The sequence below is a fragment of the Dendrobates tinctorius genome, unplaced genomic scaffold, assembly GCF_039654945.1.
Source record: "Dendrobates tinctorius isolate UK_male_01 unplaced genomic scaffold, ASM3965494v1 ptg000057l, whole genome shotgun sequence".
NCBI classification, from domain to species: Eukaryota; Metazoa; Chordata; class Amphibia; order Anura; family Dendrobatidae; genus Dendrobates; species Dendrobates tinctorius.
In genome coordinates, this window is record NW_027361725.1 from 2,253,073 (window position 1) to 2,271,060 (window position 17,988).

The 17,988-nt window shown below is 45.2% G+C and overlaps 1 protein-coding gene across 2 annotated transcripts in view; it reads right to left on the reverse strand.

Moving 5' to 3' along the window:
• Nucleotides 1-300: 300 nt before the first annotated feature.
• The window catches only part of ATG2B (autophagy related 2B), a 71,930-nt gene continuing 54,242 nt past the window's right edge, over nucleotides 301-17,988 (reverse strand). For both annotated transcript variants that reach the window (XM_073577676.1, XM_073577678.1), the window contains exons 36-43: nucleotides 17,689-17,767; nucleotides 14,945-15,134; nucleotides 14,796-14,865; nucleotides 4,750-4,832; nucleotides 3,652-3,773; nucleotides 2,213-2,367; nucleotides 1,963-2,112; nucleotides 301-953 (exon numbers count right to left, since the gene is read on the reverse strand). In XM_073577676.1, the coding sequence (XP_073433777.1) occupies nucleotides 723-953; nucleotides 1,963-2,112; nucleotides 2,213-2,367; nucleotides 3,652-3,773; nucleotides 4,750-4,832; nucleotides 14,796-14,865; nucleotides 14,945-15,134; nucleotides 17,689-17,767 (1,080 nt within the window). In that variant the 3' untranslated portion in view covers nucleotides 301-722. The remainder of the gene's footprint in view (nucleotides 954-1,962; nucleotides 2,113-2,212; nucleotides 2,368-3,651; nucleotides 3,774-4,749; nucleotides 4,833-14,795; nucleotides 14,866-14,944; nucleotides 15,135-17,688; nucleotides 17,768-17,988) is intronic.

Consider the following 17,988-nt stretch of genomic DNA (forward strand, 5'->3'; position numbering starts at 1 on the left):
ATTCAACAATCTCTAAGCAGCAAAAAGGGTGACTGCAGGAAAATATGCCAGACAGTGATGATTACAGGGCCCAGGACAGCTTCACCTTACGACAGGAGGGGGCTGGCTGACGGCTCAGCTCCATAGCTAGGAGGGGGCTCTCTTAGGTACGGATCTGAGCAGTCAATAGCTCAACCACTAGCGCTCTGTTCACACTGGAACTTCTCATGTGTTTGGAGCTAAAAATGGGCCCCTAGATAAAGGGACTTTTCCTTTTCCACCTACCCAACAATGAGCGACTCCTGTGCCTGTGGCACACACTCACCATAACACAAATGTTTTATTAACACTGTAAACAGATTACAAATGTACAGACTAAATGTAACACATGACTTTATACCTCCGCCATCCGGAGGACTTGGGGAATTTACCTACGACATGAAACGGAATTATTATTCACTTTCAACCAAGTGCAAAGCTGAGGGGAAAAATAAGGAGCAAAGTGCATGGAGATCATCTTCTGGAACTGAGTGGAGGTGGGGAGAGGGGGAGCTGAAGCTGAGGAGCCGTGATGGCCGAGCTGCATCTGACACAGTACAACCAGTGTCCTGTGCACCCGGGAAGGATCCACATGTGGTCGGGATTACACCCATTCCTGAGCTGTTTGTTAGTTAGTTATGAGTCACAGTATTCACCGGCTCCTGGTGCGCAGTCTATGTCCACAGCCCTGCCAGCGCTCGGCTCTATCCTTCTTCTAATCTCCATTTCTGGGACTCTTCCTCACGGACGTCGGGTCTGATCTGATTCCTCATTCCGCCTAGCACATTGGATGTGGCTTCTGTGGCCACGATTAGTGGCTTCACGACAGCAGGGGGTATCTGACGGAGGACTCCCCCCACTGCGCCGGTGACACCTCTGTTCTCGTGCTCACGAGCCGCCGTCTCATAGATGGTTTGAGCGGTGTCTGTGATTCCCTGGAAAAGAGGCATTAGGGGAAGACTTTAATCCCACGTGGAAGCAAGAACATAATTAACAGAGTGTTCTGGCACCATTCACTTCCGCATTTGGAGGCAGGAGGTGCATATGACGTGCAGGACGCTTGCCTGATCGCCAAGTACAATGCACGAGTACTAGCATGAATAATGTCAGCAGCACCAATTACCTAATGCAGAGATGAGCGGCGCAGGACAACCCCTTTAACGGTAAGGTGGGAAAAGAAGAGAAAATCCCCAATATATTAGGCATATGCCTTAAAGGAGTTGTCTGTAAATAAACAAACAAACAAACAAAAAAAAAACAAACAATCCTCAGCTATCACTGTAAAGGGTTATTCCCGATTTAGGCATTTATGGAATTTGAGAACCATACATGTGTGCTAGGTTCTGACCCCAGAGGTGGAAGAATGGGGGTCCCCGGCCATCTACCTGGTGAGGCAGCTGGCACAAATGAATGGAGAGGTAGTGTGCACAACTCTCATAGAAGTGAATGGAGTCAAAGGGTCATTCCCACCATCGATAAGTTATCGCCTATCCATAGGTTAGGTGATAACTTGCCGACCACAGGTGGTCTAACTGTTGGGAACCCGATCGATACCGGGGTGTGGCCCTCAGAGTTCTGTCTGGAGTAACAGACGGAGATTATTGCACCTCCGCACCATTCTCTATGGGGCCGCCGGGAATGGTCAGGTACAGCGCTCGTCTTTTCCCTGTGATCCTACAGACAATGAATGTCCGGCCAGCCCTCCAGACAGTGGATTACTTATATTCTTTGTGTATTAATTTTTACGTTTTACAGATCTCTGCTTTTAGTCACTGAATGGAAACCTTCATAAAGGGCACATGATTGGCACAACGGCACGGCTCGATATAAGAGAGAATTCCACGAGCCAGGCACTTGTGTGATCTCCGAACCATGCATTGATGAGAAGCATGGCTCTTACAAAAGTACATAAACCTCTCGCAGAAGCTCAGTCTACGCTCTCACCTCTTTAACCACGGTGTACGCTTTGGCGACTCCTTCTCTTAGATCCACAGGTTGGTGCATGAGGCGATGATGAGAAAAGCGCTTAGCTCTTCTTAACTCCACAGGACTGGGTCCCGGTGACACCATGTCATAGGCGGTCTCTGCTGCAGCCTGAGCAAGGGAAGGAAAGGTCAGAATATGCACCTGTAGGACCAGTACTACCCACTGACTGTATTGGTATGTGTAGAGCATCCCAGGAGGGGGGGGATACCTGTATGGTCTGCACCACTCTGTTGGTCAGTTCCAAGGCAGCCATGGCGGTGGACGTCCCGAATGACGCAGCCCCTCTCTGGAAGCCTCGAACAATGCGGCCATCTTTATAGTACTGCTCTATGGGCAACCACACCAAATCCTTAAGACCCTGAACTGAAAAGGAAAGAGCGTGAGCAGGACCGACAGAGACCACCGTAAGTTATTACTTACAGGATTAGCTATTTATGTGCAGAGGTCCTAGATGGATCCTAATATAAAGAAAACGAGGTGCAATGTCATCATCGTTACCTCCAAACGTTCAGGCTGTAAGGGATTTAAAGGCTGCTGGACACATAGGATAAATGTCTCCGAACCCGCTGGTATTTGTAGGACCAACTGATTCGTATAGGAGGTTTCTCACCCCGAAAAAGCAGAAATCAGGGGGAAGAATGGCAGAAAACGTAGGACGTAAGATATGCAGCCCCCACATCCTTGCTGCCAATTACACATAGTTTCGGCTTCAAAGGAGAAGCTGTGGGTCAAAGTTTGCATTCCTGGTGGTCTAGAGCGAAGGTGTCCGTCAGTTACTAATAGTCTAAGAGAGAGATTGCGCAAGTGTCAGTGTATCTCTCTTAGGCCGGCGTCACATTACCGTAGAATATGGACAAGTGTTATGCAAGAAAAAATCGAATAGCACTCGACCAGCATTATTCTATGGGGCAGCTCACATCACCGTATTTTTTCTCAGGCGTATTCGACGTGCGTGTATAATCGCAGCATGCTGCGATTGTACGCGTATATCGTCTGAGACTCGCCAATATAAGCCTATGGATGCAAGAAAAACTCTGATGTCACACGGACCATGCGACAAATACGTACACATTTTCCTCATTTAGGCCCATTGAGCCAATTAGTTCAATGGGGAAGTCAGTGAGAAATGTAAAGCCATACGCATGTCATACGGATACATAGTTGCAAGAAAATCGCATCATCGCATTGCAAAAGCATTACACACGGATGACCATCCAGAGAACACTTATGCGACTTGCAGCAGGGAGTCTCGGACTGAATTTCCATTCGTTTAGTGTGACTCTAGCCTCTATGTCTGTATCTGTAATAGTCTACAGCAAGTGTGTGTGTCAGTCAATGTTTGTATCCCTGGTGGTCTAGAGCAAGGTTGAGTGGGTGGATGTGTTTCTACATCTGTACCCTTGGTGGTCTAGAGCAAGGTTGGGTGGATCGGTGTGTTTCAACATTTCTATCTCTGGTGGAGTAAAACAAAGAAGGTTTCAACCTCCTACCTCTCTGCCCTGGACCAGCCACATGCTCCTATAGACCAGCAGGCATGCCAATAGTGACAACAAATCTTTTCTTTAGACCACCTGGTTTTGGGCTGGGGGGGTACAGCCCCTCTTCTAACCTCACACACCATAATGATAGCAAGCATGTGTGAATTACCCAGCTGCACCAGAGAATGCATCGGGCCCACTCCTCCCAGGATGCCCGGCAGCTGGTTCTTCTTGATATCCGTCAACCATTCATTAATTGCATAAGAGAACAGCTTGTCTACACCTAATAACCTGGAGAAGAGAGAAGCAGGGAGTCTCACTCAAGAGGAAGAACATGGGGTCAATGACATCATCCTAAATACATCTACAGAAGACATCAGGACCGGCTCCGGGAACCAGGATCAAGGACGGGCAGGAGAGCGGCGTGTTGGTCTCTACTAGGACGATGAATGTCGGACGTATGAAATCAGCCTTACAGAGAAGTCGACTTGTCTCATGTCAATTTCAGTAACTACATATATTCCCTGTGACATACACAACTAGGTGGTAGAAGCCTCCTTGTCAGTGGAGCAGACACAGGGGAATCAATATCTGACCTCTGCTCCCTCCATTTCTGCTCTTGACCAGCAGTAAAATAATGTATTTCTTATGGACAAGGATCAAAGAGGGGGGTCCACTATTAGGAAAAATATCTCTCTATCACCAGAAACAGATCACGGGCTGAAAAAGAGCACAGGGGGTGGCCCGGATTCTAATCTAGGGCAGAGACCCCCCCTTACTGACAAGGGAATGCCAAGGGTGTGTGCACACGTTGCGGATTCTGCTGCGGAATTTTCCGCGCGGATTTGTCCAAGTCCGCAGGTAAATCCACAGGTCAAAAGACCTGCGGTTTATCTGTGGATTTTCTGTGGATTATCCTACGGTTTGACACCTCAGATGGTGCAAGGGATAAACTGCTGTGGAATCCGCACAAAGAATTGACATGCTGCGGTTTTGAAACCGCAGCAAATCCGCGCGGAAAAATCCACAACGGGTGCACTGCGGTTTTCATTTTACATAGACTTATATGGGCCAAATCCGCTGCGGATCCACAGCAGAATCTGCAACGTGTGCACACACCCTATCACTCACTGGTCAACTAATTCTCACATTTCCAGGAGGTACAAACAGAGGAGCAATACAATGTAGTGCTGTGTATAACCTAGGGAGACTGTCAGCATTTTCTGTGCCCATAGTCCTGTTACTGGTGGTGATGTTGACCACTTACCCGTGCCGGTAGCAGAGTCTCTTCAGTTTTAACTCAGAGTTGTTCAGCTGGGCTAGTCCAATTAGTATTCCAGTTAATGTCCCCTAAAAAACACAGACATAATGGTACTGATTACCATAATATCAGCATTGCCGTAACAGCCAGGCTCTGTCCATACATCCGTCATAGCTTCTGACGGATTAGGTCCGGAACAAATGATAAATGTAGAGACCCCCAATTATATGGGTCGTCTTGTCTTGTTAGATGGGCAAAATTGAAAAGTGCTTGTAAAACAATCAACTTTGAAATTTATCAATAAGGTAACTGGACTGTGAAAGGATATCACCAAAACTGGTATTTCCAATACCGGATGATGAATCGCAGGGTAACTAAAATCTATATGTGGGATGGAAGAAGAGGAAAAATAGCCATATTAGAAAGCTTCATCCCACAATGGGGTGAAAAAAAACCCAAAACATAGGAGAAGCTGAACAGAGGATAAAATATACCTACTGGCACCTAGAATATGGGAATGCCTAAGGTTGAAGAGCGCAACATAAAAGAAACAAAGCATAACAGAGCAGGGGAAGAGACTCCACACATATAGCTGTGTCAAGCACCGCTTCGTCAGGGGAAGTGAGACTATGTGGAGTAGAATAAACTGTATGGAGCACTATGTGGGGCCCATTACATTGTATGGAGGACTATGTGGGGCCCATTACACTGTATGGAGGACTATGTGGGACCCATTAAACTGTATGTAGGGCCTATTAAACTGTATGTAGGAAATACAAAACAGAAAAAAACAGCCTTACCAACACCAAGAAGTTCACAAGTTCACAAGCAAGATGCAGCAGCCCCCCCACTATAAAAAGGTGTAAAAGAAGGATTTTTGGTACTCACCGTAAAATCTCTTTCTTGGAGCCTTCATTGGGGACGCAGGTTACCATGGGTGTATGCTGCTGCTGCTAGGAGGCTGACACTATGCAAAATAAACGTAGCTTCTCCCTCGGCAGTATACACCCACCGACAGGCACCAAGTACCTCAGTTGGTGAAAAAAGCAGTAGGAGAAGTAACATGAACTCACAAAATATGTACCAACCCAACAAGAGGTTCGTAGGCCCAACATGGTACAACTTAAACAGTGAGGGTGCTGTGTTCCCCAATGAAGGCTCCAAGAAAGATTTTACGGTGAGTACCAAAAATCCCTCTTTCTTTATCGCTTCATTGGGGGACACAGGTTACCATGGGACGTCCCAATGCAATCGCAAGGGTGAGAAAATGAACTTAGCCAACGTGAGGAAATGACTTAGGTCAGTCGGTGGATACAGACACCTGCGGTACTTTTCTACTTAAACTCGCATCGGACGAGGCCTGGGCATGAACCCTGTAGAACTTCACAAGGACGACCAGGTCGCGGCCCTGTAAATCTGTAAAGTCGAAGCTTGGTGACAGACAGCCCAAGAAGCGCCTACAGCTCGGGTGGAGTGGGCTCTCACTCCCGGAGGGGGCCATTTGTCCTGAGCATATTATGCTTCCAGTATCGCAGAACAAATCCAACGAGCGATAGTGGAATTGGAAGCTGGGAGCTCCTTCCAGCGACCTACAGAGATGAGAAGCAGGAAGTCGAATTGCCGCAAAGAGACTTGTTCTAGAAAGATAGACTCAAATGGCTCTGACCACATCCAGCTTGTGGAGAGACTTCCCCAGTGGGTGAAGAGGAGAAGGACAAAAAGGAGAAAAGGAAGATGTCCTCGTTGATGTGGAAATGAGAGGAAAGACAGGACAAGGCAGCAAGATCAGAAACTCTCCTAATGGATGTAAAGGCAACTAGGAGGGTCACTTTCCATGAAAGGAGGGAAAGAGGAAAGTTCTGAATGGGCTTGAAAGGCGAACGCTAGGGACGAGGTTATGATGCCACGGATCCATCGGAGGAAAGTGGGGAGGGGCCAAACGGGCAACTCCCTGGAGAAAGGCTTTAACTGGTGACATAGATGCCAGATCCCTCTGGGAAAGAATCGACAAAGGTGAGACCTGGCCCTGTAGGGTACTAAAGGGCAGGCCTGAGTGTAGACCAGATTGAAGAAAGCCAAGGATGGATGGAAGGGAGAGAGATATTGGGAAAACTTTGTTGCGTCGCACCATCAGAAAAATGCTTTCCAGAACCTATGGTAAATGCAGGAGGAGACTGGTTTACTAGCTCTGATCATGGTCTAAATGACGTGGTGGGTAAAAACCCGATTCACTCATAACAGCGGCCTCAACTGCCGTTCTGAAAAAGGGAATCTGTCACCCCTATTTTGAGATATCATATAATGATATCATTCAATTATGTGTCACATAAGGATTTTCTTAGTACTTTTGCTTCCCCCTGACTCTCATGCATAAATACCTTTTTTATATCGATTCAGATGTATGTAAACTGCCCCTGTCCGGTCCGCTGGGCGGGGCTTATTCACCTGCTCCCCCCTCCCTGTCTTGCTCTACGCATTTCTTCTTGTGAAGAGCAAGACAGGGAGGGGGAGAGCAGTTGAATAAGCCCCGCCCAGCGGACCGGACCGTGGCAGTTTACATACCTTTTTTATATCGGTTCATATGTATTTATGCATGAAAGGTGCGGTGTCAGGGGGAAGCAAAAGTACTAAGAGAATCCTTATGTGACACACAATTGAATGATACCATTATATGATATCTCAAAAAAGGGGTGACAGATTCCCTTTAAACTCAGAGACTGAACTCTGGTGGCAGAGAGGGCTTAGCGAGAGAAGATCTACGGTCTGGGAGTCTCCAGGAGACGTCCGAGAGCATGCTTACCAGCTCCGCATACCAAGGTCTTCTTGGTCAGTCTGGGGCTATCAGAATGACTTGAATGCCTTCTGATTTATTTTTTTTTGGAGATCAAGGCAGGTGGAAATAGACAAGGGAGTCGAAACTGGGACTACGGAATCACCAGTGCGTTGCGACCAACGGCTAGAGGGTTCCTGGACCTGGCTACAAATCAAAGAACTTTGTGGTTCATTTGAGACGCCGTGAGGTCGACAACCGGAGAACCCAGACGATGACAGATCGGGCTGAAGATCGTGGGGTGGAAAGACCACTCGCCTGATACTAGGCACTGGCGGCTTAGGAAGTTGGCCGCCCAATTTCCCACTCCCCGGGACTGAACGGCTGAGATGGCCAGGACATAATGTTCTGACGAACGTAGGATCCTTGCCATTTCTGTCATTACCAGTTTGCTGCGAGTTCCGCCTAGTGGGTTATGTACGCCACAGCTGTGGCATTGTCCGAATAAATGCGGACTGGTTTGCCTGTAAAACTACGGAAACTTCCATCTTTGATTTCCAGAAGGGCTTCTTGAGGGATTCAGTGCCCTTGCACCTTTTTTTTTTTTCCTTCGATGGAAAAAACGCACCCCACCCGAAAAGACTGGCGTCTGTGCTGATGACCTGCCACTGAGGAGGGAGAAAGAATCTCCGGTGCAGGACTGATGAAGGCAACGTCCCCCACGGCCTCACCCTGAGAGGCTGGAGTATGGGTCGGTCCAGAGAGACTGAAGACATACCCAGGTAGAGAGTAGGGACAGGAGAAAAGGACGGGTGTTGAAATGGGCAAAGGGGACGGCTACTGTGGCGGCTATCATCTACGGTAGGATCCTCATGCAGGACCGAAGGGGAAAGAGGATTGGGCGTTTCAGGGATCGAATTCCTTTCGAGAGAGCGGAAAACTTGTCCCTGGTAAGGAACACCCGGGTCAGATTCATGTGGAACTCCATGCCCAGGGAAAACTGTCACTGAGTAGGGTACCGAGTGGACATTTCCCTGATGATTATCCAGCCGAGGCGGGTCAGAGTGCTCAAGAGTAATCTGCAGATTCTGAACGCATTCTCGGCGGGATGGCCTTTGATTAACAGATCATCCAGGTAAGGAGATATTAGAATCCCCTTGGGGCAAAGGACAGCTATGATAGCTGCCATGACCTCTGTGAGGACGCTGAGGCCGAAGGAAAGAGTCGTGAATTGGTAGTGATCCTCTTGGATCGCAAATCGAAGGAACCTTTGGTACGGTACACAAATAGGGATGTGGAGATATGCCTCCCGAATTGGATAGGGAGGAAGAGACAGCCTGGAGGAAAACTGGTGTCTGAGATGGCTGTTTTGGTAGGCGAGACAGAAAGAAATGTCTCACTGGGAGTGAAGAAATTTTATCTTGTAATCAAAAATGATTATTTCCCTTACCCAGGCGCCGTTAACAACCGACAGCCACTCATCCCTGAAGGAAAGAAGTCTGCCTCCCACCCTGGAAAGACCTCCAGGTGGGGGTGACCCGACACCTGGAAGAGAATCTGCTGGAGCGGGAACCTGACGGCTTGGGGATCCTGCTCTTTAGTCTTCAGTGGGGCGAGGGTTTGAATGATGGTCTCCTCCTCTCTGGAGGTAGAAGGACGGTCCTGATGTGAGGAACTTTCCGAAGAATGGAAAGGTCGAGAGAACCTAAACGGCCGGTGAGCCTTCCTGTTAGAAAAGGACTTCTTAGAGATGGTGTCTGCATTCCATGTTTTCAACCAAAGGATGCGGCGTATGGCCACGATGTTACTGTTTGCTCTTGTGGAACTCCCGGCTGCATCATTGAGGCAGCTAGAAGGTGTTTGGCGGCATGATCAATTTCATCCGCTAAGGCCTGTTTCACACATCAGTTTTTCCACATCAGTCAAAATCCACCAAAATTTGAAAATGGCGGATCCGCTTTTCTTGTGGCGGATCCGCCTTTTTTTCCATTGCAATACATTAGTGGCGGATTTTGGCGGATGGTCGTCCGTTACGTCCGCTATTCGGTGGATCCGCCAGATTTCTGTTGGATTCTGTCTGAAGTGAACGGACTTTGATACGTTTTTTGGCGGCGTCAAAATGGCGGGAGACGGCGGATCCGCCATCATCCGCCATTTGATAGAATTGCCGCCTATGGGCGGCGGATCCGGCAGGATCCGCCATTTAGCGGAATCCGCTTTTTCGCACTGAGCATGCTCAGAAAAAAAAAGAAAAAGATACTTTTCCAGACAGTCCAAAAACTATATAAAGGTGGGCTAATGACTCATTGGGCCCAGACATCCGGCACCAGCAAGAGAGACAAGATATCAAGACAGAAGATAAAAGAGACAAAGCCTGCCAGCACCTGCCCAGCAGCAAGACCCCTGCAAGCACAAGCCAGGAGCAAGAGGAGCACCTGCCCAGCACCAAGCCACTACCGAGAGGCCTGCCAGTGCCAGCCAGCACCAACACCCTTCCAGCAAAGCCTGCAACTGTGAGTATAAAACCAATTTGTGTGGGGCATGCGCGCGTGTGTGTGTGTGTGTGTGTGTGTGTGTGTGTGTGTGTGTGTGTGTGTGTGTGTGTGTGTGTGTGGCATGCCTGTGTGTGTGGCCTCCCAGTGTTGCATGTCTGTGTGTGTGTATTTTTATTATGCTTTTTTTTTTTTTTTCACACTTTAAATTGTTTTTCTGTTGTTGCATGTGTACTGCATTTTATTTTCATGCTACTGTAATTTTATTTGAATATTTGCAAGTGTGCTGTGATTGTGTTATGTGTGTATTGTATGTGGTGTGAATGTAGTATGTGTTCAGCATTTTTTTTTTTAATTTTTCATGTACTGTGGTATTTAAAATAAAGAGCATAGTAGCTCCTACTTGTCAAAAAAAAAAAATGAAAACAAAAAAAATTATAATAAAAACTGTCTCCAAAAACTGTCCGTAGTATCATTGTAAAACCAGGTAACGTTAAGTGTGGGTATACGTACAACAAGGTCACATTAAGTGTCGGTATTGGGTATACATGCAATACCTAAACAAGGTCACTTTAAAGTGTGGGTATACTCTCACTGAGAGATTCTCAGTTAACTCTGCAGCAGGGAATTACACACATGCAATACCAAAACAAGGTCACTTTAAAGTGTGGGTATACATACAATACCAAGGTTTTTTTTTTTTTTTTAAAGGGTAACATGAGGTTTAGGGTTGGGAAGGTTGTGCATTTCACATATCAACATTCAGTTTTTTGGGGTGGTTTTGCAGTCAAAAATATATCTTAACTTTTTTTTTATCTTATTAAAAGTGTGTTTATACTTGCAGATCAGTTCAGGAAGTACCGCAGACCCTTCAGTTCGCAGCAGAACAAGATAAGGGTGAAATTTTCCCAGTACGTATAAAGACCTGAAAGCTTATTTTATCCTTTGTATAGTAGCTTAACAAGTGTCTTTATACTTGCAGATCCAGCCAGCCAGGCCACAGCAGATCCAGGCAGCAAGGCCGCAGCAGAACCGCCAGCAAGTCCGCAGCAGACCCGCCTAGGAAAACACTTCAGTTTTCCCAGTAAGTATGAAGACCTGAAAGCTTATTTTATCCTTTGTATAGAACCCTTATAAAGTATCTTTGCCCAGGCTGAGATGGCTTTCGCCACCCAAGTTGAGGCAAAGTTGAGACAGAGAGAAGACGCCAGTGGCCACAAAAAATACATTTGGACAGTGATTCGATCCGAGTGTCTGTCGCATCCTTCAGTGACGCACCGTCTGGTAGCGATAGAACTGTCTTGGAAGACAGGTGAGAAAACGGCGGATCCACCTTACGGGACTCAGCCCACTTTGTGAGGTGCACGTCTATATGATTTCGTCCTGAAGAATGCTTTGTCTGTTTTTTTTTCATTTTATTTGCATATTATGGTGGAAAATAAGTATTTGGTCAGAAACAAGCAATCAAGATTTCTGGCTCTCACAGACCTGTAACTTCTTCTTTAAGAGTCTCCTCTTTCCTCCACTCATTACCTGTAGTAATGGCACCTGTTTAAACTTGTTATCAGTATAAAAAGACACCTGTGCACACCCTCAAACAGTCTGACTCCAAACTCCACTATGGTGAAGACCAAAGAGCTGTCAAAGGACACCAGAAACAAAATTGTAGCCCTGCACCAGGCTGGGAAGACTGAATCTGCAATAGCCAACCAGCTTGGAGTGAAGAAATCAACTGTGGGAGCAATAATTAGAAAATGGAAGACATACAAGACCACTGATAATCTCCCTCGATCTGGTGCTCCACGCAAAATCCCACCCCGTGGGGTCAGAATGATCACAAGAACGGTGAGCAAAAATCCCAGAACCACGCGGGGGGACCTAGTGAATGAACTGCAGAGAGCTGGGACCAATGTAACAAGGCCTACCATAAGTAACACACTACGCCACCATGGACTCAGATCCTGCAGTGCCAAACGTGTCCCACTGCTTAAGCCTGTACATGTCCGGGCCCGTCTGAAGCTTGCTAGAGAGCATTTGGATGATCCAGAGGAGTTTTGGGAGAATGTCCTATGGTCTGATGAAACCAAACTGGAACTGTTTGGTAGAAACACAACTTGTCGTGTTTGGAGGAAAAAGAATACTGAGTTGCATCCATCAAACACCATACCTACTGTAAAGCATGGTGGTGGAAACATCATGCTTTGGGGCTGTTTCTCTGCAAAGGGGCCAGGACGACTGATCCGGGTACATGAAAGAATGAATGGGGCCATGTATCGTGAGATTTTGAGTGCAAACCTCCTTCCATCAGCAAGGGCATTGCAGATGAAACGTGGCTGGGTCTTTCAACATGACAATGATCCAAAGCACACCGCCAGGGCAACGAAGGAGTGGCTTCGTAAGAAGCATTTCAAGGTCCTGGAGTGGCCTAGCCAGTCTCCAGATCTCAACCCTATAGAAAACCTTTGGAGGGAGTTGAAAGTCCGTGTTGCCAAGCGAAAAGCCAAAAACATCACTGCTCTAGAGGAGATCTGCATGGAGGAATGGGCCAACATACCAACAACAGTGTGTGGCAACCTTGTGAAGACTTACAGAAAACGTTTGACCTCTGTCATTGCCAACAAAGGATATATCACAAAGTATTGAGATGAAATTTTGTTTCTGACCAAATACTTATTTTCCACCATAATATGCAAATAAAATGAAAAAAAAACAGACAATGTGATTTTCTGGATTTTTTTTTCCTCAGTTTGTCTCCCATAGTTGAGGTCTACCTATGATGTAAATTACAGACGCCTCTCATCTTTTTAAGTGGTGGAACTTGCACTATTGCTGACTGACTAAATACTTTTTTGCCCCACTGTATGTAGAGAGTAACACTCTCTAGTGAGATAAAGATATTGCAGGGGAGCGAGTAACACTCTCTAGTGAGGTAAAGATACTGCAGGGGACCACTATAAAGTGGCCCAGGGAGAAGGACAGAACCTACCCGTTACAAGCGATCCGCAGCAAGCAGGAGCGCAACTGTGTCCCCCGAATAGTAAGCCCGTGGGCTGCCAGGGTAGTGCACGAGATGCTGGGCAGCGTTATGACGCTGGAGCAGTGAAGGACCTTAGTGGTGGGCATGGCTAGTGCCCGACTTGCGTGATAGGCCTGGGCTGAGGGAGAGGGGTGTGCATCATGTGAGATTCCAGGCCTGACTATGGGGGAAAAATAAGCGCCAAAAAAGTGTGCGCTGAACAGGGAAAACCCCTGTGACAATGAAAGTGAAGCCACCTATGTCGGCGATACCCCGGAGAGGAGGGGGGGGGGGTGTTTCGGTGATAGCGGTGGGGACACTGCAGGATCTGGGCGCTGAGTGAACTCTGAAGCTGCTATTAAAGGGAATCTGTCACCCTTTTTTTCGGCTTGCAGCTGCTGGCATAGACATCGTGGGCTTATCTACAGCATTCTGTAATGTAATGTAATTTTTTTTGTAAATTTCCTTGAAAAAAATGAAAAATTCTTTCTACATTTTTAAACCTCCTAAAAGCCTAAAAACATAAATTAGCGTTTTAAAAATGGTGCTGATGTAAAGCAGGCATGAGAGAAATGTTATTTATTCATGTGTTTCTGTGGTACGACTATCTGGATTAAAGGGATACTCTTTCAAAGTTGACATTGGTCAGAATTTTAACAATTGGTCACGAAGGGGTTAATAAAAAACAACAAAACCTGAAAGGCAAAAGGTTAGTTGCGGATCTGGTGTTAGATCCAGGTTCGCCTCCTACAGACACTAAGCACAAACTGAGGTACTTGGTGCCTGTTGGTGGGTGTATACTGCCGGGGGAGGAGCTATTTTTCCTGTTTTGCATAGTGTCAGCCTCCTAGCAGCAGCATACACCCATGGTTACCGGTGTCCCCCACTGAAGCAGCCGCTCACAAACCTACTGATTCAAAGAGAGGGTGGCTGCCAAGTAAAATATGCACACAAATGAGGCTTGCATAGGACGCAAGTCACACATACGTATGATGCACAGTGTTTGACTTACAGCCTATTAATGACACCCATAATATTAGATCAGGTGGGCTGTCCAGAACTAAATGACTGCACCCCACAAGGAAAGACGCTCAGGTTCACCCAGCTCTTTGTTTAGACTCTATAGTGCTCTAATGTACAAGTTGTTTTTCTAAACTAAAACCTCAGTATTCAGATTAAACTGCCGTGTTGGCACTAAATAAATAAGTGGGTTTTGGATTGCAGTTTGGGCACTCGGTCTCTAAAGAGGTTCTCCATTAGTAGTATATAACATATAATACATGTATAGTACTTTACCTACTTTAGCTATAACGTCTCACTTTGATGGCTTTTTGGTATATTACTTTGTGATGCTGGGTCTAGCTGTACAATCATGGGACCCTTCTGATTAAAAATCAGACCAATCAATGGGGCAAATTATTTGATTCAATAGAACCATATGAAGTAATAGGGTTGGGGTACGTTGTAGAGTATTAAATGTTTGCCCACTTTTTGCCAATAAAGATTAATTATATTTTTAAGAACTCTCAGGTGTGCTCATCGTTATGTAGTCTTTTCTTCTTTATATATTGCATTCCTGGCTATCTACAGGATATAGCACCCGTATAGAAACCTGAACAGCATATGTTATTGTAGTGCGCGCTATTCATATTTCTACTCGCTTCCTGCGGTCCTGAAGATACACGTTAAGTTAAACCATTTCTTCTAACTTTAGGCTTATTAAGGTGGGAGCATCGTATCTAATAACGTGCACGGCTTAAACAGAGACACGTACCTGGTCCATGGAGACATGCTTCCCATGATAATCTAGTCTTATAGGAACCTCAGAGGTGAATCTAAACTCCCTGGTTAACAAAAACACAAGTTAGATGTGCAGAGAGACAAAAACTGGACGTCTGATCGACACTCAGACGTCACACACACCGGAAAAACACGGGCTGGTCATCGAACGAGGATATGTCACTGATGGACTCATCGACAATCTCTGTACAAGTCCCATCACCATTTCGGACCGGCAGATTCTGTCCAATAAACGAAATTACAGGGATTCTTTCTTGGAGGTTCAGATGCTTTGGCAAAGTGCAGGTGACGTCAGAGCCTGGGGGTCTTTTAACTACAAGAAAAAAGTGCACAAAGTCAAAAGAGCAAAACACCTACAATACCAACCCCTATGTACAAGAAAATAACTACTATAATATTGCCCCTTATGTGCAGGAACATAACTACTATAATACTGCTCCCATATACAAGAATATAACTACTATAATACTGCCCCTATGTACAAGAAAATAACTACTATAATATTGCCCCTTATGTGCAGGAACATAACTACTATAATACTGCTCCCATATACAAGAATATAACTACTATAATACTGCCCCTATGTACAAGAATATAACTACTATAATACTGCCCCTATGTACAAGACTATAACTACTATAATACTGTCCCTATATACAAGAATATAGCTACTATAATACTGCTCCCTATGTACAAGAATATAACCACTATAATACTGCCCACTAGGTACAGGAATATAATTACTATAATACTGCTCCCTATGTACAAGAATATAACTACTATGATACTGCCCCTATGTACAAGAATATAACTACTATAATACTGCCCCCTAGGTACAAGAATATAACTACTATAATACTGCCCGTATGTACAAGACTATAACCACTATAATACAGACATAAGTATTGGCACCCTCAGCCTAATACTTGGTTGCACAACCTTTAGCCAAAATAACTGCGACTAACCGCTTCCGGTAACCATCAATGAGTTTCTTACAATGCTCTGCTGGAATTTTAGACCATTCTTCTTTGGCAAACTGCTCCAGGTCGCTGATATTTGAAGGGTGCCTTCTCCAAACTGCCATTTTTTAGATCTCTCCACAGGTGTTCTATGGGATTCAAGTCTGGACTCATTGCTGGCCACCTAAGAAGTCTCCAGTGCTTTCTCTCAAACCATTTTCTAGTGCTTTCTGAAGTGTGTTTTGGGTCATTGTCCTGCTGGAAGACCCATGACCTCTGAGGGAGACCCGTCTTTCTCACACTGGGCCCTACATTATGCTGCAAAATTTGTTGGTAGTCTTATGACTTCATAATGCCATGCACACGGTCAAGCAGTCCAGTGCCAGAGGCAGCAAAGCAACCCCAAAACATCAGGGAACCTCCGCCATGTTTAACTGTAGGGACCGTGTTCTTTTCTTTGAATGACTCTTTTTTCTCCTGTAAACTCTATGTTGATGCCTTTGCCCAAAAAGCTCTACTTTTGTCTCATCTGACCAGAGAACATTCTTCCAAAACGTTTTAGGCTTTTTCAGGTAAGTTTTGGCAAACTCCAGCCTGGCTTTTTTATGTCCCGGGGTAAGAAGTGGGGTCTTCCTGGGTCTCCTACCATACAGTCCCTTTTCATTCAGACGCCGACAGATAGTACGGGTTGACACTGTTGTACCCTCAGACTGCAGGGCAGCTTGAACTTGTTTGGATGTTAGTCGAGGTTCTTTATCCAACATCCGCACAATCTTGCGTTGAAATCTCTTGTCAATTTTTCTTTTCCGTCCACATCTAGGGAGGTTAGCCACAGTGCCATGGGCTTTAAACTTCTTGATGACACTGCGCACGGTAGACACAGGAACATTCAGGTCTTTGGAGATGGACTTGTAGCCTTGAGATTGCTCATGCTTCCTCACAATTTGGTTTCTCAAGTCCTCAGACAGTTCTTTGGTCTTCTTTCTTTTCTCCATGCTCAATGTGGTACACACAAGGACACAGGACAGAGGTTGAGTCAACTTTAATCCATGTCACCTGGCTGCAAGTGTGATTTACTTATTGCCAACACCTGTTAGGTGCCACAGGTAAGTTACAGGTGCTGTTAATTACACAAATTAGAGAAGCATCACATGATTTTTCGAACAGTGCCAATACTTTTGTCCACCCTCTTTTTTATGTTTGGTGTGGAATTATATCCAATTTGGCTTTAGGACAATTCTTTTCGTGTTTTTTCATTTAAGACAAATTAAATGAAGATAATAATACCAAAGAATTTGTGTTTGCAATCATTTTCAGGAAGAAACTGAGTATTATCTGACAGGGGTTTCAATACTTTTGGCCACAACTGTAACTACTATAATACTGCCCGTATGTACAAGAATATAACTACTATAATACTGCACCTACGTACAAGAATATAACTACTATAATACTGCCCCTATGTACAAGAATATAACTACTATAATACTGCCCCTATGTACAAGAATATAACTACTATAATACTGCTCCTATGCACAAGAATATAACTACTATAATACTGCCCGTATGTACGAGAATATAACTACTATAATACTGCTCCTACGTACAAGAATATAACTACTATAATACTGCCCCTATGTACAAGAATATAACTACTATAATACTGCCCCTATGTACAAGAATATAACTACTATAATACTGCTCCCTATAGGCAGGAATATAACTACTATAATACTGCCCCTACGCACAAGAATATAACTACTATAATACTGCTCCTATGCACAAGAATATAACTACTATAATACTGCCCCCTATTTAAAAGAATATCACTGCTATAATACTGCTCCCATATACAAGAATAAAACGACTAATACTGCCCCCTATGTACAAGAGTAAAACAGAACTTACCTTCTGGATCTGGAGTCACCAATATTTCCACTTCAGCAGAAAGACTTGTGAAGAAATCTTTCAAGAAAAACAAGGCATCCTAAAAAAACCCAAAACAAATAAAAAAAAAAAAAAAAATAAGTAAGTAAGTAATGCGAAAAGGAGGGTAAAGAACCACCAGCCGCTCTATACATAGTATAGGCACTTTCCTGGTAAAGTCGTTCTCTGACAATCTTGTCATAATCTTATTCGAGAATAATTATAGAAGAAATTTCCTAAATAACGACTCTCATCCTCCCAGGAACTTCATTGATTACACAC